Below are 20,875 nucleotides of genomic sequence, written 5' to 3'. Positions count from 1 at the left end.
GGCAGCCCAAGCACTGACCCTAGCAAAGTAAGCCACCACAAATCCATCCTGAGGGAGCCTGCGAGATCGTCTCCCCCCCCCCCCCATATACATGCTAGCAACCCCTCTCAGCAGGAGTATACGCTCAAAACTATGGACTGTTAGAACAAATTTTATTCCCTCACCGAGGATTCTGAACTCTCAGACATAAGTATCTCTATCTCCAGCGGGGAGGAAGGCGCCAAATGGTATAGTGGTTTTAATACTGACCCTATGAAGCATAAGTGCCTCTCAAAAAAGAAACAGCTTAAAACAAAGGGGAATAAGGACCCACATGGCAATGACTGGGACACGTCCGACAAAGATGATAATACAGACCTAAAATGGGAGTATGAAGACACATCACTCTCGTCATTCTCTAAACCTGCTGTAACCTCTGGGTGGTCCCAAGCTGTGACAGATTGTCCCAAAGTGTGCAGTGGGAGTGGTCAAAACAACGAACCAGCTTTAGCAGACATTCTACATTTCATCAAGAGTTTTCAAGCAGAAGCAAAGGCAGATAGCCCGAGGTCGCGACTGGCAGCAAAGAAACTACAAGGTGCTGTGCGCAAGGTGGGGAAGACGTGCGCTGAAATTGTTGATCGCATGCCTCGGTGGAACTGCGAACTTAGCAACTGGAAAATGATGTTACCTTGCTCAAAACTCAGCATGACGAACGCGAGGGCATTCTTAAAGACTTAATGTGGAAGGCTGAGGAGCAAGAAAATCGGCAGAGGTGGAATAATCTTCGCTTTCTGAGGATTCCAGAAGGGATTGAAAAGGATGACCCAAGGAAATTTATGGTAACTTTTCTTAAGGGAGCGTTTCCAGAACTCCAGGACTGGAACTGGGACAAGGAGGTCCGGAGAGCTCGCAGGTTTCCTCTATTTTTAATAGTAAGAAGGGCCCGGCCTCCCACCAACACCCACGGGCTATGCTGCTTTTCTTTGGCAACTTTCTGCTTTACCAGGCCCTCAATGACCTTGCCAGAACCACCAATAAACTCTCTTTTGAAGGTATATCATTCTTTTCTCGACCAGATTTCGCGCACGCCACTGTGGAGTGCAGATGGAGACTCAGACAGCTATTTGATCCTTTCCAAAAACTTGGGGCCACAGTGTACCTTCAAAATCCAGCAAGGCTTAAAGTTATCTTTCAGGGGTTAACTCGAAGCTTTATTTCAGAGATTCAGGCCAAAAGCTACCTAGACGAAATCACCGGACATAAGTAATGATTATTGTTCTACTATGTTAAAACGCATTATCAGGTTTGCAATGTGCAGTCATGAGCAGGCATGCAGATGCGATGACTCATCTAGGGTTTCTTTGGTACTTATTTTCCTCCTTCTTATCTTTTCTTCTCTTTTCTGGTTCACTAGAGTTGTTAGATATGTACGCAGGGGAGGTGGCTCAGCGGGCTCATGGGGGAGTGAATGACGGATGTCAGTTCCCTGTCCCAGCGCGGGGCAGGTAAACTTCAAGATTGGTGAAAGGTGGGGGTGGAGGAGGTCGGGAGGAAGTGGGGCGGTCAGACAGGATGGGTCATAAAAAGGGAGAAATTCACTTTAGGCATCACAAACTTGTATAGGCAGAATGAAGGCAACATTGGGATTGGTGGTAAGCTCTGCTCTGCTCCGGTTTCAACTTCCTTAAACTCGTGGGGGCACTAAAAGCTAGATTCATCAAAGACCCGCTTTGCGAGTCTTTAATAGCGATTCATAAGGAATCGCTATTACAGACTCGCAAAACGGGATTCATGTAGGAATCGCAATATTTATTGCGATTCCTACAGCTTCCTTATTTGCGATTAGCTAATTGCTAATCGCAAATAAGGAATAACTCCCCATTCATTCCTATGGGCCTAAAGGAATGAATGGGGAGTTATTCCTTATTTGCGATTAGCAATTAGCTAATCGCAAATAAGGATGCGAATTCAAGGGTGCCAGGGGTGTCCAAAGGAGCACCCCTGAAATGCAAATTTACAAAGGTGTTGCGCACACACATGTCCAAAGGACATGTGTGTGTGTAACATGCAATTGAAAAAAATGCACTAAAGTGCTTTTTTCTATTTTTTCGCTATTTACCACGAAGTCAGACTTCGTGGTAAATAGCGACCAAAAATTGCGAATTTGCAATTTAAAAATGGTTAATGAATTGCATTTAAGGAATCTCAAATAGAGATTCCTTAAATGCAATTTCTCGCAAATATGCGATTTCGCTAATAGCGATTTTTGCATTTGGGATGATGAATCCCAAATGCAAAAATTGCGCTCGCAAAGGGCCAGATTCTGCGAATCTGGCCCTTTGCAAGCCGAATTGTCTTTCATGAATCTGGCTGTAAAAATACTATCCATAAACTTCTGTGGCCTAAACAACGTTAAAAAAAGGCAAATAGTAGCATTAGGATTACGGGCTTGGGGGGCAGACATTGTGTGCCTCCAAGAAACGCACATATTTATTTATTTAGTGTGTTTTGTATAGCGCACAGCTACCCCAACGGGGTGTCCCGGCGCTTCTGTGTGTGTACTGGATCTCACTCATGGGGAATTTAGCAGAAGAGGTATGTTTTCAGTGCCTTGCGAAAGGGCAACTCCTCCTGAATAAGCCTAATGGAATTAGGGAGCTTATTCCATTGAGAGGAAGCACATACCTGGAAGGTTTTTCCCCCAGAACGTACTTTTTTAAATCTGGGGGTACACAGCAGATTTTTTGTGCTGGATCGGAGGTATCTAGCATTGCTGTAAGGGCGGAGACAAGAAGAGAGATATACGGAGCCCTTTCCCTTGATTGCACGATGTGCCAGTGTAAGTGCTTTGAATTCTGCCCTTTTTTGAACTGGCAACCAATGTAGCCTTCGTCGGTGAGGAGTGATATGCTCTCGAAGAGAAATGCCACAGACCAGCCGGACTGCAGCGTTCTGGACTGTCTGTAACCGGTGGCAGAGGCCAGAAGCAAGTCCAATATACAGACTGTTGGCATAATCTACACGTGAAGTTATTAGTGCTTGGACAATGGTTTTCCTGGTGTTACTGGGAAGGAAATTAATACATTTTTTGAGCATCCTAATTTTATTTTTGAGAAGCATGCCGCAGTCACCGTCTGGACTTGGTTTTGGAAGGAGAGGTTAGAACCCCATCTAACCCCCAGGTTTTTTACTGATTTCTTGTGGGAAGGGGGCATTCTTAGGTCATGAGGCCACCAAAGGTTCGAGTCCAATGGAGAGGATTGGTGAAAAAAGAGGACCTCGGTTTTCCCAGCGTTTAGTCGAAGGAAGTTATTGTCCATCCAGCGAGCGATGTTGCGGGGTAGAGGGGTCTTAGAGCCAGCTGCTGAACTCACTTGGGTATAGGCTGGTTTGCGCAACTTCACAGGGGGCTCGGGTTCGGGGGGTTTGCTATTTTAGCTAAAGGTAACAGACTAACCTTTAGTCAATCTAAAACCGACAATTTTGGTAGGTGGGCTATTACCGAATGTCAGTACAACAAGGGATATAAATTTACATTATGTACAGTCTATGGGAGTAATAGTGATGACCCGGCTGTTTTTGATGTAATCTCCAATGAACTCGCACACTGGCCCTTACCGATATTGGTCTGTGGGGATTTTAACATTAATCTCCCAACTAACTGGTCGATCAAAGATGAATGGGTATACATAGGCCGTAAGCCGCAAGTATTCAAATCTGTAAAAAATCTATGCCTCACACATAGATTAGTAGATGGCTGGCAGATATCTAAACCCAATGATCCAGGGTATACTTTTTTTTCTAACCCACACTCTTCTCACACCAGAATTGACTTTATGTTTGTGTCTAACTCCCTCAAAACCAAATGCCAAACAGAGAAGCTGCCCTGAATACTCTCCGATCATAATCCCCTAGATAGCTCATTAAATGTAATGCCGGCCAAAACTGAGCCCATATCTTGGACCTGTGAAAAAATCCTTCTAGAGGATGACAAATACTGTGCCCATATGAAAGAATGGATCCCCAATTTCTAAGCTTATAACTCAGGTAGCGCCTCGATCAATATAGTTTGGGACACCCTGAAAACTGGGATTCGTGGTGAGACCATACAGTATTCAATGAGAGCCAACATGGTAGAGAGGGAGACAATGGGTGGCCTGCAAGAGAGTCTCAGGCAGTCAGAAGAAGAACTGTCAGAAGCTACAAGGAGGGCCAATACGACTGACGAAATCTCCAAAATCCAAATCAGATTGCAATTGCCAAGGCGACCATTACCAATATTTTCACTGAGAAAGCAGTGAGGAAAGCTGCTGCCAGGAAAGAATTGGTCTACGAAGTTAATGAATTAGTGGGCCATCAGCTAGCTGTGTGTATGCGTCAACAAGCCACCTCCAATCTGATTCGTGAAATACACGATCCTGTGGAAGGCTCTATATCTGACCCAGAGCTTATTAGAGAGGGCTTTTAGAGATTGTACCAGACTTTGTATACCCGTGGTTCCCAAACTGTGCGCCGCGGCTACCCAGTGCGCCGTTAATGGCAGCCAGGTGCGCCATGCAGGTCTTTGGAAATCATGTTGTGAGCAGTTTAAAAATGATGCGTCTTTTGACCCCCTACCTGTCAGCTGGCGTCAGGAATCGTGATATGGCCCAGTGTTCTATTATTATCAGACTCAAGCATAGGTCTCCCCTTTTTGTTAGTTTCTGCTGAGCTCAGCAATGAATCGAAGATAATTGCATGGCATTGTTATTTATACCGGCAGCCTTGACTTTCTCCTCAGCCTTTCAGCAAGTGAGTCTTATTTAAATACACCCAGCTGCAGCGCAACATACTGGGGCGTTACAAGCGCCACCTGTAAAATCCGGAGTCATGTTTTGGCCCAAGAGTGCACGGCTGCCTTCTGCACGTACGTGTTCACATAGCCTCAGCATACATAGGATCACTGTTGAGCGTTATTGCTGTTTTTGCTATTGTTTTGCCGTGCCTCTTGGGACCCTCTTCAAAAGTTACTTGATTGAATTACTGCAAAGACAAACTTGTGATCACCAAGACCGTGTATTTTTCAAGAGGCAATCATATTTACTGCTTTCTAGGGGAAAGAAATTAAAAATGAAAATGTGACGGGGTAAATAGGTTAACTGCAAAAATATCCAAAATGTTGAGCATATAATAAGACTCTTATATTTCTCTACATTTGTTGTTAAGAGGTACTTGTTATTTGGGCTAAAAGGCGCAGAGTTTTGTCTGGTTCACCTGGTAAAAGTAAACATAACACGACCAGTCCTACCAGGTCCTGGTATGTTAACTTCCGCTAAAAGCTGAGCTCAAAGGTGACATATGCCTATTTTGTTTGAATGTTTAACATACAAATGATATATAAAACGAGGAGGGCCAGGATGTTGATTCGGTATTTGCGCTCCCAAATAAAATTATATTGTTGTTTGTAAATAATTATGTTTAATTTTTGAAAATACTGTTATTTTAACATTGACCTTGAAAAATGGGGATTTACTTCAGGAATTGCTATTATCGCGGCGTACACATTTGTATGGCAATTCTCCATTTTCATCCGATTTCTCACCCAGAGACTTCACCATTTTTAGCGCTTAAAAATGCTGGGGGGTGGCTAAACACCAACAGGAGATTATTCTGTGTAAATTGTAATCCCCATTCAGCGGGTAACTTGCGATGGCCGAATCCTGATTACCACAGCAGAGAAAAACAGGAGCGTCTTTTACCCCTCCATGCACTGACACGAAGACAGGCACAGCAGCCCTAGCTCTGTAGCACTCCGAGCCCTCACCCACTCAGCACATCTCTGGCGTTGCAGCACTTCAAACCCTCACCCGCCCAGGTTCTGTCTGGGCCTCTGGTGCTGCAGCACTCCTATCCCTCGTCCCGTGCGGCCCTGGTCTGACTGACGCTATGGCCCCCCTAGCTCTCACCCCAGCCGTCATCTCTCCACCACTGGAGCAACCTAACCAGACCTAAAACCGGACCCTCAACATCTCTAGCGCTGCAGCACCCCGATAAACACCCACTCGGGCTGGCACCTCTCGCACTGCTATATCCTCACCTGAACTCTCAACCGGGCCAGCACTTCTCTAGCGCTGCAGTCCTCTAGAAATCATCTTGTGCGGCACCTCCCTGACACTGAAGCACCCTGAACTTTCACCCAAGCCAGCACCTCCCTATATCACTTTAGCAACCCTCATCATCACCTTATCCGGGTCCTCTCTAGCACTGCAGTACCCCAAACCCTCACCCAGGTCAGTACTTCTCAGGCACTGCAGCACCCAAAACCCTCACCTAAGGCTGCATTGCTCTACACAGCCTCAGCACTCTGAGGTCCCACCTAATCCAGCACAGCAGAATCTCTCTTCTCTAGTATTTCAGCAGCCATGGCCACCATCAAGGGTGGCACCTCTCTGGCTTGGCAGTATCCTGAGCTCTCGACATCTAGCACCCCTCTAGTGCCCGAGCACCTCTGGATACTACTGCCCTTCAGGGTGAAAACTGGAAGTACTCCTGAGGTCAAGCATACACCGCCCCGTGGGGAGCCACGGTCAACTGGCAATTTTTTCAAGGGAGCCACAGGTCAAAAAAGTTTGGGAACCACTGTTGTATACGGAGGAAGGACGGGGGGATATAACGTAGATAGAAAAATACCTAGAGAGTGGTGACTATGACAAATTGGATGAGGAGGATCAGTGCATGTTGGGACAATCCCCCAAATTGGAGGAACTTGTAACTATTATTCAAAACCTATCGAAAGGGAAGGGCACTGGACTGGATAGCATCCCTTTTGAGTTCTATCTAATCTTTTTAGAGCAAATTAAGGATATTATATTAGAACTATTTATTCACATTTTTGACGGTGGTCAATCTCCTAGCTCCTGGTCCAGGGCTAAAATAATAATATTCCCTAAAAAGAAAAAAAACCCTGAACAGCTAGGATCTTACCGCACTATCACGCTCATTAAGGTGGACTAAAAAATTTACTCCAAGATGTTGGCAAATAGGGTTACTCCTATTGTGCATAAGGTGATTATGCGATGACAACACGGCTTTGTCCCCGGGAAGTCTACTATCAATCATATACATAGAGTGATTACCTTATTCGATGGTACAGAGGTGGCAGGAGACCCTATGATGCTAATTCTTCTAGACGCCGAGAAGGCGTTCAATAGGGTCTCCTAGCAATTTTTATGGGCTACCATGGCCAAGGTCGGGTTTAAGGAGTGTTTTATTAAAGCAGTACAGAAACTATATGTTAACCCTAGGGCAGTGGTATATGTGAATGGAAGCTTCACCAAAGAATTTACAATATCCCGTGGAACTCGACAGGCGTGTCCCTGCTCGCCACTCCTCTTTGCCATATATATTGACCCCTTTATTCAGAAACTTGAGAGAAATGAGAATATACTACCAATTCTGCTCCAAAATGATCCAACTAAAACTCTGGCATACGCCGATGACGTAGCTATTGCCACCGCTGATCCTAGCACAGCTATCCCCAATATTGAGGAGGAAGCTACCAACTTTGGGCTAGTTTCCGGTTATGCTCTCAACCAAGGGAAGACGCAAATTATTTTAAATAAAACAAGCAGGATGATTGATCCCCGGGTAGTGGAGTCAGCTACTTATTTGGGGGTGGCCATCTGCTCCAATTTGGAGAATTTGGTAGACATAAACATAAAACCAATGATAGGCTCAATCCAGAAAGACCTACATCGCCTTGACAATCTCCATCTGTCCATCATTGGCAGAGTGAACTCTATCAAAATGGTGTACTTTCCAAAGATTTTGTACTTATTTAGATCAATCTGTTTAGAATTCACTAACCATTGGTTTAAGGCAATAGAACGTACATTTGCCAGCTTTATTTGGGCCTATGCTCAACCCTGGTGTGCTTATAAATTCCTTACTCTCCCCAAAGATAGATCGGATCTAGCTCTCCCTAACCTAAGGATGACCTATTGGGCGTCCGTAGTACTATACAGCAGCGAGCTCAAACAAAACTTGGAGGATGAGGACCCGTTGGGGGGCAATTCACCAACAATCTTTCAATTACTGCTTGGGAGCAAATGTAGAGGCTATCGTTGGAGATATATGCATGATAGCTACCATAAAAAAGTTACATTTAAAACTCTCTACAGCGGGTATAAAGTGTGGAAGGTGGTGAGGAAAATGCTGAAGCTAGGTCAATTTTCATACTATACACCCCTAGTAGATAACCCTGTATTTCCAGGAGTCATCTTTAAAGATAACTGCCTGCTTAAGTGGAGTAGATCCGGATTGTCACAATTAGGTTGTTTTTTCACCCCAGCTTGGATCAAATCTTTTAAAATGTTAAAAACAGAGTACCCCCTGTACTGGCGAGACTTCTTTAAATACTTATAAATAAGGGATTTTCTTATACGAAAACTAAGAGGGAAAGTTTGGAGTGAGAGACAGCTTTTTTTTAGCTAATCATTCAATCTAGGGCCCACACTATTGGAGGAGTTTACTCCTCTCTGATAGCAATGCTTCCAGATGATCTAGGGAAAACATCCCAGAAATGGCAGGACACAGTAGATATATCCGCTGAGGGATTTAAACATGCCTATTCTCTCTCCCAATCCATCCTCATGTCTACTAAACTACAGACCCAGTTTAATAAAACCTGCTTTTCACTTTATTACACGCCAGACAAAATTGCCAAATGGGGAAATGGTAGGGAACATGCTGTCCTAGATGCAATGCCTTTAAAGCCAACTCGGTTCATATTTTTGCCTTTTGTAGTGGGCTAACAAAGTTAATACGAGAAATAGAGACATTTCTGACTAGTGTCTTAGAAAGGAATATAGTCCAATACAGTGAAAACATTCTGCTAGGGGCCGCCGATACGAATCATTCCGGTAATGGCCATGTTAAATGTTATGTTATGTTAAATCTGCTTGTATAGCGCATGGCTGCCCCAGCAATGGGGCGTCCCAGCGCTGCGGACCTACCTAAGAACAGAGCAGCACAACAGATGAAATGAAGTTAAATGAAAGAGAACAGCCAAGTTTTAATTTGTTTTTGGAACAGCAAGTGGTTAGAAGTGGCCCGAGCCTCGAAGGGAATCGAGTTCCACAACTTCGGCGCCAGATACCTAAAAGAGCGACCACCAGCTCTGCACCTACGGATCTTAATCATGCGTGCCAAGGATAGATCAGCCGATCGAAGGGCACGCGTGGGGACATAGAAGGAGCAGAGTCCCTGCAGGGTTTGGGGGCCAGTGCTATATAAGATTTTATGGGTTAAACATAGGCTCTTGAACTGGATGCGTTGTTTAACCGGTAGCCAGTGTAACCGGTGAAGAATAGGCGAGATATGGCATTTTTTTGGCAGTGAAAGTAGCATGCGAGCTGCGGCATTCTGAGCTCTCTGCAACCTGTTTATCACCGTCAGATTAGAACCCAACATGAGAACATTGCAATAGTCTAGATTGGATAGGACTAAGGCCTGGATTATAATCTGACGTATACAGGGCTCAAAAAATCCGAGGATAGGTTTCAGAGAGCGTAGGCGACCATAACAAGTGCCTGCCACTCTCTTAGCATGAGTTTCCATAGAGAGTGAGTTATCCAACATCACACCCAGGTTTTTGACAACCTCTTTGGGGGCAGGGGGAGGTCCCAAAGTTGGGGGCCACCAGTGTTCATCCCATTTCTGCGTGTCCTTACCTACAAGAAGTATCTCCGTCTTAGAGGAATTTAACTGGAGATAGTTCTGAGACAACCAATTCGATAAGCCAGGATGTCTTCCTGGAACTTAACTTGGTCGGCCCCTGTGTTCTTAGAAAAGGTGAAAATGAGTTGTGTGTCATCCGCATATGACTGTAATTTGATGTTGCGATCCCGGGCCAGCATGGCCAGGGGGCGGACATACACATTAAACAATGTGGGGCTGAGCGCAGAGCCCTGCGGGACTCCACACTCCAGGGGGTGTGTGCTGGATGAGTACGGCGGGGCATGCACTTGGAAGGAGCAGTCCGATAAAAATGACGCGAACCATTCCAAGGCTCTCTCCCTGACTCCGATCTCCCACAGTCTCGCAAGCAGGATCCTGTGGGAGACCGTGTCGAAGGCCGCACTCAGATCCAGCAGGACCAGGGCAGATGTCTCACCCTGGTCCTGCCCCTCCCTCAGATGTTCCGTAACAGCTAGCAGAGCAGACTCCGTGCTATGTTTAGCACGAAATCCATTCTGAGATTCATCCAGAACTCCATTCGACTCCAAATATGTAGTCAAAATGGAATTTACATGAACCTCCATCACCTTGGAAAGATAGGGAAGCAAGGAGATGGGTCTAAAGCTGTCCAGTCTGGTGGAATCTAATGAAGGTTTTTTTAAAAGGGGAACAACTTTAGCATGTTTCCAAGATGAGGGAATGGTGGCCGACTGAAGTGAGTTGTTGATTAACTTCAGTCCTTCCCGCAAAATGGGGTCCTTGAATAGTCTGAACAATTCCGGCTTGACAGGATCTTCAGGGGAACCTGACTTTATTCTTTTAATCGGGAAGTCCATCTCAATTTGCTCAATAGGTGGTAGGTATTGTAGTGAAAAAGGTAGGTCAACGGGACCCATAGGGTTGGGATTTGCGATGGGTCCATCTGAAAGTAGAGAGTTATAGATCCCTTTGACTTTGTCTACAAAGAAACAGGCCAACTCTTCACATTGTACATCAGACACAATAGGATTACCAGAACCCTCCGGTGTCTTGGTCAAGTCCTTTACTAAGGCAAAGATGGTTTTGGAGCGGTTAGTACTGGAGTTGATCAAATCTGTATAATATTTGGCTTTTGACAGTTTTATGAGTTTGTGGTAGGCTTTAGTGGCTACTCTAAAGTTAGTTTTGGCCAGATGGTCGTATGACCTCCTCCAAAGACGCTCCAGCTGTTTACATTGTTTTTTCTTTATTGTAAGGGCCTCCGAGTACCATGGGTGAGTTTGGCCTCGCCTGGGCCTGGTGCATTTCATCGGAATGAAATGATCAAGTGATTCTTCTATCCACTCCCTATAAGCTGTATCAGCCTTATCCAGGTTGCTCGACCAGGTAGGGCAGGAGGTTTGAAGTCTAGCTTCGAACGCTACATTATCAAGCTTGTTCCAGGGACGCCTCCGCAGCAGAGGTGGAGGCTTTTCCCTGCCTCTAACTGGAATCTGAATTGAAATAAAGACCGGAAAGTGATCCGTTCAGCTCAGGGACCGGGGGTGGAGACAGAGGCTTCCTGAATGTTCGTAAACACCGGATCCAATAAATGGCCTGCCTGATGCGAAGGCCCCTCAACCAACTGGTTGAGCTGGCAGGCCTCCATATCGCCCAGAAACTTCAGTATAGTGGATGATTCCCGACACTCAAGATGGAGGTTGAGGTCCCCCAATACACTGAAGTTTGCTGGCTGTAAGGCCAGCGCAGTGGTAATCGCCACAAGCGAATCTTGAAAAGCGCTGGCTGGACCGGGAGGGCGGTAGATCAGGAGCCCCGTAAGGGTAAAAGTGTCAGAGACCCGTACCTTGAATACCGCACTTTCACAGTTTATTATATTTGTAGGGTTGAGGGTACAGGAGTAGTTATCTCTAAAGATCACTGCTATACCACCTCCTCTACCTTTAGGTCTATTCTGGAGACATATGAGGTAACCCGGGGAAAGCGCCAAGGTGGAAATGGCCGTGGTGTCATCGGTTAACCATGTTTCTGTCAGGAATAGGAGGTCAGGGGAGTGATCTACGAGGAACTCATGGACGTCCTCATGGTGTTTTACTAATGACCTACAGTTAAGACTCGCTAAGCGTAACTTTGTAGAAGACTTAGCTGCCACAGTTGCTGATACTGATAGCTGGCTAATCTCTGTGGCCTTAAAGCCACATTGATCGCATTGTGCGCAAAGAGAGCCTGGGTGCCACAAGTGAGCCGTACAGCTTGCTTGTGTTCCGATAGCAATCAGCTCCTCCCGGGCATAGGGGGCCATTCGCTAACCTGACAACCAGGGGTCCATACGACTGGCGACGGACCAGCACGGACGGGCGCAGACGGGCTCGCCTTTGGCGACCCGCCGGCGGCCCGCCGCGCGCGTCCGCTGCGCGTGTGCTTGTGATGCAACCTAAATAGACACCGGTCCCGCCTATGGCGGAAGAATGACGCCCTTGGGGTCCGGGCCAGAGGTCGGAAACGCCCTCCACTCAAGCGGCACAAGCCGTGGTGGAACGGGGCGGTGACCCAATGGAGGACGAACAGACTTTGCACAGAGGTAAAACGATTTTAGCAGATTTTTAGCAGTCTCAATAACAAACTTTAAAATCAAGTGCACAATAACATGAGCGTGAATTTTAAAAACCAGATAGGACAGACGCTGCTGCGGCGCTTAGTATCTCAGGCGCGAGTTAATCTTTATTGCAATGGCGGTTTTACGTTTATGCATAGCCTCTGCGTGGCTAGACCCAACGGTACCGTCCTTCCAACAATGGTTAGCTAGGCTCTTAGCTATCTCTAACCTGGAGGTTGCAATTTATAAACGAAAGGCTAATCAACGGTGGACTAGGGGACTAAGCATTTGGTCTCCATTGTTACAATGGAGTTTGGCTCAGGTCTCTGCTCAGAGCATAGCTAAAACTTGACGCTTTTAGTGATTGCTTGTTTAATTGTATTTGGTGTTTCTGTTAAGTTCTATAAAGTTGCTCTCGTCTCACATGCTAGCATTAAATGTATGATGCCTTAAAATACATTTGTGGTTTACAATAGGAAATGAAAAATGCTATCATTATATGAGTACCTGTCTGACGGGGGGGGGAAGGGTGTTAATTATTGCTGAAAAAATCCAATAAAGATCGTTTAAAAAAAAAAAAAAGGCTGGTGCTTCTAGAGGCCCCACTCATGGCCATATTAAAGGTGATTTTAACTACTGGAAAAAAAAGGATGATGGTGGAAAGAAAGTGAAAGGGCAGTGAAGCCTAGATATGTCAAGATGTTGTTCGTTGTACCGTGTAAAGAAGAAATATTTGAGGTGGATAGATCTAAAAAAATATAATTTTTGTGTGCTGGCATATATGGTAATCTATGTCAACGGGGTGGTGGACCACCTGTCAAGGATACCAGCAGATGCCCCTCGCCTGGCAGGTCGTTCTATTCCCACCCTGCTTTTTGCGGACGATACTTTGCTCTTGTCAAAATCGCCAATGGGCCTACAAAAGCTTCTTTCGGGCTTTGACGATTTTTGTAAACAAAGAGGACTCTGTATAAACACAGATAAAACAAAGTATCTCATTTTGAACCCTCCGCAAAAGCTTGGCCCTCCGCCAACATTGGGCTCTGTGGCACTGGACAGGACTAAGACCTTCGATTATCTGGGTGTCAGGCTAATGGATACTATGAAATGGGACCAGCATTTGACTAAAATGCTGTTAAACCTAAAAAGAGTAACCGGGACCTTGCTGAAAGAGCAGAGAGCAGCTTCAACCAAACCCATAGCTGCAGTAATGGACATCTATGTGGCTAGAGGAGTAAGTGCCGCTTTGTACGGGGCGGAACTATGGGGAATGTCGAACTTGAAAGACCTCACTCGAGCTGAGAACATCTTTTTGAGAAGCCTGATGTCCCTTGGCCCCTCTGTCCCCATCTTGCCACTGCAATTGGATATGGGCTGTCGGGCGATTGAAGATCTAGCAAAATTACGCCCTTTGCTTCTGTGGGCCCGCATCTGGAGAGTCCCCGAACTCTCAAGTTATGCGGATGGACTGCGGGAGATATTAAGATCGACAGGTTGGGCGAAAATAAAGTGGCTAACGGACATTAAAGCACTACTCACCAACCTGGGGCTGGAAGAAGCATGGTTCCAACAGACAGCCCCGCCCAAATCAATAATAAAACAACTTTATTGGAACTGGGTGACAAATAGAAGGAATTCTTCCACCTCGATTTGCAAGTCGACCAGAAATTTCATGGAGTCTAAAGATACTCCTTTTAGAGAACTGTATTTGGACATAATCTCAGCACCTTGGGATAGGTCCCTGTATTTTAAATTTAGAATTGGCCTCCTCCCCGTAATGGAATTTACTAGTCATTGGAAAATCCCATACCAGACTGCTCCGTGGTGTCCTTTCTGCCCACAGCGCCAAGAATCCGTCCCCCACCTTTTATTTGAGTGTCCTGCATACAAAGTCCCACGGTCAAAATGGTTAAAACCCATGTGTCGCACATTGGGTACTAGGCATTGTAACGTGGCCTTAAGGATTCTTCTTTCAGACACTCGTACCTTTTACGCATGTGCCACCTCGAAGTACCTTGGGTGGGCATGGCGAATTCGGTCAAAAAGACTCAGACAAATTGTTTAATTATGTTTTTTATCAGGGTGCATCTAAATCTGTGGTTTTTATCTCTAAATGCATTGAAATGAATTTTATTGTATGTATGCTTTTTAAGATATTTTCATATGTCGAAATAAAGCCTTTTTGACTTGACTTGACTTGATATATGGTAATCCCTTGCGCAGTACTTCAATTTCTATGGAACTCAGAAAGTAATCAGAGAGGGTGAATATTGGTATAATGCTGTTTTCAGATAAAGGCATGGCTACCATTTGTAGTATTGGTTGCGCGTCTGTCAGAAAACTGGGGTGTTCTGGTCTTTTTACCAAACACGGCAACCACCCCACACCCTTGGTCGTTGTTGTTATTATGCTCAATTGCCTCTCTCTTAAAAAGATCGGTTAAGGTGCTGGGTTGACCACTGCAGCTAAAATCTTGGAAAACTGGATTTTGTGTATCAATGTCTGAGTCGGACCCTGTGTCAGAAAAGTTAACTTTTTTGGTTGTGGATTTGAAAAACGATCTCCTTGTGGTGGGTAGTAGGATAATTATTTTTTTAATAAGGGTACAAATGGTCTTTGCTGTACTTTTGAAAGTATTTTTGAAGTTTAGAAGTTTTTTTGCAATATTGATCTGTTTACATTATTTTATGGTAATTTCAAGTTTCTCCATTCTTTTGGATTTGTTACGGATTGATCATCTAAGAGTTTTGTTGCTAAATCCTCAATTTATATATTTTTATGATATGTTTTAATGCAGTTTCAATACTTAGGACCATCCAATGTATCCAGCACTTGCTCAAGACAAAGCTGAAATTGTTTTTGAATTTGTCATCATCTACAAATATGATGCAGGTGTTTTATACCTATAAATCAATTGGGATTATATTAGCGCTGAAACAATCTGTGAGGAATTTAGCATGTACCTAGGTGCGAACCAAATGTTTTCCATAGCTTCTCAAGTTCCAATATCAAAGATTCCTTTTTGGATGGGGTTTCAATATTTGCAATGTATCATGTTACGACTAGGAAATTTAGAAAAAAACATCTCAGTATTGGCAATTTTGCCTTTCCTACACAATAGGTGATAAGGATGGTAAGTTAGAATGGGCACATACAACAGATATTTCATGCAATGTTCACATTAGGAGGTGTGGTCCTGTTAGCAAATTGGGAGATGCAGTGAAATTAATGTGGCCTAAGAAGATTTGTTACTGAAAGTGTGAGATGGGGAGATAAGGCACAGACATGGCATTAAGGGGTTTAATTGTGAAAAGGATTCTGTAAAATGTAGCACAATGAAGTGAGATATTGGAGTATTGTGACTGGAGATGTCAAACTGGAGGTGTTGAACTGCAAGCACCGGATTGAGAAGTGTGTTAATAAAGATGTAATCACACCAAGAAATGTGGGACTTAATGAATTACACCTGCAAGATTGACATTTAAAAGTTTGGTATTGGTATGTATGGCACTACAACCATTGTACTAGTAGTAGTCACAGGTTTGCAATAGAGATGCGGCGCTGTACCCTCGAACGTAAGGTAGGCATTCGAGGTGTGTAAGTGAGAATCACTGTGGGGGGGAAGAGTGGAACTGTAACCCTGGAATAGGCGTTACCGTAGAATGGATGTTGTGCCAGCAGAGAGTGGCAGCGTGGGTGTGTCAAGGAGTGGGTATCATTGTGAAGTCTCATGTCAGAAATGAGGCTCTGGAGAGGGTCCCAGTGGCTGTAACATTTGGATGTGTGGATATATGTGGAGTATTACTATGAGCGGTGGCAGTGGAGGCGTGTCACAGAGAGATCTCACACTTTAGATGGTTTGTCCTGGAGACAGTCTGGGCGTGTCAAACTGGGATGCAGGGCATATGTGTGCTAGCTGCTTCACTATAAAGGGTGGCGGTACAGGCATGTCACCAGGGAAGTCATCAACCTCCACCTCAACTTTAGCAGCTTAACCCGGAGGTTGTATGTCACTGGGCGATGAAACATTTAAGTGATGTATGGCGTCTTCGAAATAGAACATATACTCTGGTCTGCAAGAAACTCCTAAATACCATCTGTAGAAGTGAAACGAAGGGAGAGTGGAGGTGTGGAGAGAACAGGGTGGAGAAAAGGATGAAGCAAGGATGGATGAATGAATGCAGAGATGGATGGATAGTGGATGGGTTGAAAGACGGATGAATAGAGAAGGATACATGGAAAGATGAAGAGAAAATATAGAGGTAGAGTGAGAGGAATGAATGAACAGGAAGAATGAAAAAGACAAAGATGAATGAAAAGAAGGGTGAACGTATGAACGGCAGATGGTGAATAGGTACATACAAGAGCAGAAAGGTTTGGGAGAAGGAATAAAATCAACATGGCAATTGAAAAAAAGACCGATGAGCAAACAAAAGATTGAATGGAAAAAGGATATGTTAGAATTCAGACGAGGTGCAATCTTCCGAATGACTGTGCCAAGTTGGCTTGCTTCTTCTGCTCGCAAAGTGTTATTTGGCACGTAATTTCAAAGTGGCTGGGGATGGTTTCTTATTTTTGTAGCTACTTTCTTACGTGTCACTCGAAGTATGTCGCTGGGAGATATATTGTTAGGCTTGTGGATTTTAGCTGGTCCATGTGGTGAGACACTGGGAGGTGTGGCGCGCTAAGTAGGTGTGGCATTCTGAACTCTTCCACTGAAAGCCGGGAAAGTTTAAAGCAGAATTACCTAAACTGAACATTGAAAGAGGTGGCTGTTCCCTAGGCGCTGTGACATCTAGTGCTTCGTCGCAGTCGCCTCGTCCTGTCTCGGTCCGTGCCGTCCGACGGCGTTCAGAGCTTGGGGCGGGTGCGGAGCTGGGCCGGCCCTGTCCCGAGCTGAGAGGTATCACCAACTGTCGCTTTCTCTCTCGCGAGATCGCCGGTACTTCCGTGAAGATGGCAGCTGCAGGCTGGAGAGTATGTGGGGGCCGGGTTGCCCGCTTGCTTGGCTCGACCCTTGGAAGACCAGGGAGCCGGAGAGTTCTGTGGCCGAAAGCCCCCGTGGTGGGGGGCGTGCTGCTCGGCGTGGGGGTGTCCTGGTACAGCCTCACGAGTGCCCGCGGCGGGGAGAGCCCGGGGAGGAGAGCCACTGTCCGGGCACAGGTAGGAGGCTGACACAACTCTACTGAAACCAGTGGTTCGCACTTCTCAAAGAGGAGACAAGCTGCAAAGCACAACCCCGTGCACACACTGGCCCTGCAAAACACTGCGGCAAACCATACTTTGTTTTTAAGTAGTGCTGTACCAACTTCAGCCAGCCCTAACTTTTTAACCTAACACGCTCTCAGTTATAGAACATGATAGCGAAACGAAACTGTGTCCTGGCTGACAAACTTCTTTATGGTTTAAAAGTTGGGACCGACAGACGCAGTGACACGACACTTTGCCATCATTGCTACTGTGTGTTAATACGCGGCGCGTCATGTAGAACAGCACTGCATCATTGCAAGAGCAAGTATACCTTTGGCTTCGCCATCATCTCCGCTCATGTCCCTGTGGTGATATTCACCCTGCTTGTATTTGCGAGTAGCACAGTAACCGATGTTAATGTAGTCCTATTGCAGTATTTATAGAGCCTTTCATACGTAGTTGTGGGGCGCTGAAGAGTATTTTCGGACAGTATACCCTGTTGGGGAGTTCATTGTTAGCGGAATGTTGCATTTATTGTGAAAGTGTGTGGCGAGTGTTGCATTTATAATCAATCAAACTTTATTTCGATCAATATGGTCATAAAAGCATTTTAAGCAGAAATAAACATCTCATTTGAGTTAAAAACAAGGGAAAAATAAAAGGGTATACAGACATCGGGTAACATTGTAACTGATACACGGTTTTGCCTGCACAGATCTATAGTGATAGAATGTGGGAAGCTTTTTGGTATTGTGCATGAGAGACAAGAGCAATGCTTTAAATGGGCAGGTACTGTCCGATACGGAGCACCAGCACTTCTTTAGTTTGAATGGAAGAGTACCCGCACTTCTCACCACTGCTACAATGCATGTAATGGGAGAGTTCCAGAAGCAAACAGGTACTGTGGATACAGAGCAACAGCACTTAAACAATTCCATTTAAAGCACTGGCCTATAGAGGGGCTGTTGTCTTGAGGCTCAACGCCTAGCAGTATGATGTAAGAGGAGGTGCGAGGGCTATGTACATAAAGTATATTTGTAATTAGGATTAAACCATATAGGTAGTGACAGAACTCCAACCTAGCCCGAGGCACAGTGAGGTTCTGGGTGAAAATAAACATTGATAGGTCTCGCCTATTAGAGTTATTGGTAATGTTTTGCAGCCATGCTATACAGAGCGCAGATGCTTTGCAATGTGGCTAAAACTAACTAAAAAAAATCGCTATGATGCACCCAGGGATAATGCGTTTTTTTCTGAAAAGTATTTTTAAGTGCCTTCGTGCTTGATGTATAACAGCTCTTTTTTAAGATGTATTTTTAGCCATGCTGCACAGCAGCCACAGTGCTATACAGCATGGCTACATATCATTGAAAAAGTCGGCAATGCCCATGCTATGCTAGACAGCACGTGAAAAAGGAAATGGAAAAGCCAATAATCTCAAAGGTGAGACCTGCTTGCTTTGCTAATTCTTATTAGGTCTCTGCACAACACCCCTGTGATTCTGTGCAAATCAGTTACTCTTCCCATGCATGAAAAAAACTGACATTTTGCAAAATATCCTATCACACAAATAAAGCATTTACACCTATGTCCATGTCTTGGTGGATTTACATTTGGAAGCAGATCACATCTGTTGTCAATGTAACAGCAGATATCTGTTATAACAATAAACATCCATTTCAAAGGAGACAACAGCTTCTTTGATGTGGTTGTGGCATAATACAACATAGCTATACATGACAAAAGGTTCAACAGGGAAGAAGAAAAAATAAAAGTAGACCTTCAATCGCAGCGCTATTAGTGGAAGGATGACAATCAGTACTTGGTCCATGCTCCAGCCAAAAGAAGAGTAAGTGAAGCCAGCATGAGCTGGTCAATTAGAAGGCAGGAAATAGGAGTGACAATGAAGCCAGTAAATATTAAGCAAGGGTTGGCTACTATCCCATTGTTGTATACAATATCGCACCAGATCTAAGTCTCGGAGGGGTGATCCAATAGGGATATGGCGCTCACTTAACAATACCCCCTCCCCCCCTATTTCTAAACTGATGCTATTTCAGTTAAAGTACTCCAAAAGGTAGGGGAATCCATCCATCCCCCCCAAATCTAGTGATGAAAGACCACTGTGTAAATCGCATTCTAGCCTCGAGCACATGCTATATTACATGTCAAAGTACAAAGATGTATGTTCAACATTACAATTTAATCTTTTACATTTTTGGCCTGTCGGTCTCGTCTTTCTTTTTTTAGCCTTAAAGCCAACACGTGTTTCATAGTCAAGGGGCATACCCCACAACCTTCTCAGGGTCTTAAAAATATAGAAAACAATCTACATTGTAACAAGTTCATAGTCTGGTAACATCAGTGTAAACATTCACATGTATTGAAATCCTACTTGGTGGCAAAAGTGTGGTAACCCATGCCTTGTACACGGTTACACAAAATAATGACACAATATTAGCCCGCAATTTTAAACAAAAATGGTGAATCAAAAACGTTCAATTGACATCTCAATAATTGTGTACTGCCATCAATGAAACTGATTATACAGGTATTTTACTTATATAGTTTTGGAGACCTGTGGTAAAGTCACTTTGTTGATATGCACTTTGGTGTAGTGGAACTTCATTACAAGGTTCTAATGCTTTATTATTATAACGATTACAGATGGATTATGGTTACTTAAGTTGATGATGGAGTAAAGCAGTATAACGTGTGATGCTGGCCTTTACTTGTGGTAATATTTATAAAGCTTAAATGCCTGTTTGTTTAGAACTGACACCCTCCTTTATGTTAATGTGCTATATTCTACGGAAGAAGGATGCTGTGATTTGTGGGGTTGTGACCATTTTAGGGGTCACATGTTAGGTCATCAAAGTTATTTCTATCAGCCTTATTCCATATGAGTAAATTACTGCATAGTATTAAGTAGTGTGTGTAATTAATGTACTTTTTCTTTTGTAAAGAAAAAGCACAGACTGGACAATCATTTATTAAGTGCTGTTATTATTATTATTTATTACAAGCCAGCGAATTATTAGTTACCACCTCCTCTGAATAGGCCTTTTGACTTCTCTGCATCGCTAACCAGAGTGAGTCAAGTTCTACAATGGGGTGCTTGGTTCCCAGTGAGTGGGTAATTGTGGATCCATTGCTTGTGCAGGACTTGCATCCTGCACAACTGACAGCCCTGTTTCCTTACGTTTATTAACTTTCGAGTCACTTTAGTAAGTAAAAACATTAATATCATTCCATACGATCATACGCAAAAGTTCAGTGTTTCTATTCATATTAAAAACCGCAAACATAGAGTAGTTTTTCGCCTGCTAATTAAAAATTCAACTTCTTTATGGCAAATTCAGTTAGTGTTTGCTGACAAAAATGCTCATCACATTAATTTGCAAAATTCTT

At 44.3% G+C, this 20,875-nt stretch overlaps 1 protein-coding gene and 1 long non-coding RNA gene across 2 annotated transcripts in view; one reads left to right on the top strand and one right to left on the bottom strand.

Annotated features, from left to right (window-relative positions):
* Positions 1-17,067, bottom strand: part of LOC144772644 (uncharacterized) — a 177,977-nt gene extending 160,910 nt beyond the window's left edge. The window contains exon 1 of the long non-coding RNA XR_013599817.1: positions 17,022-17,067. This is a non-coding gene — a long non-coding RNA (uncharacterized LOC144772644). The remainder of the gene's footprint in view (positions 1-17,021) is intronic.
* The window catches only part of MICU2 (mitochondrial calcium uptake 2), a 1,429,299-nt gene continuing 1,425,486 nt past the window's right edge, over positions 17,063-20,875 (top strand). Inside the window, exon 1 of the mRNA XM_078657090.1 lies at positions 17,063-17,437. Within this exon, the coding sequence (XP_078513216.1) occupies positions 17,231-17,437 (207 nt within the window). The 5' untranslated portion in view covers positions 17,063-17,230. The remainder of the gene's footprint in view (positions 17,438-20,875) is intronic.

This window comes from Lissotriton helveticus, chromosome 8 (assembly GCF_964261635.1).
Source record: "Lissotriton helveticus chromosome 8, aLisHel1.1, whole genome shotgun sequence".
In the NCBI taxonomy this organism is placed as follows: domain Eukaryota; kingdom Metazoa; phylum Chordata; class Amphibia; order Caudata; family Salamandridae; genus Lissotriton; species Lissotriton helveticus.
Note: the sequence above shows the minus strand (reverse complement) of the source record. Positions and strands in the feature narration are given on the sequence as shown.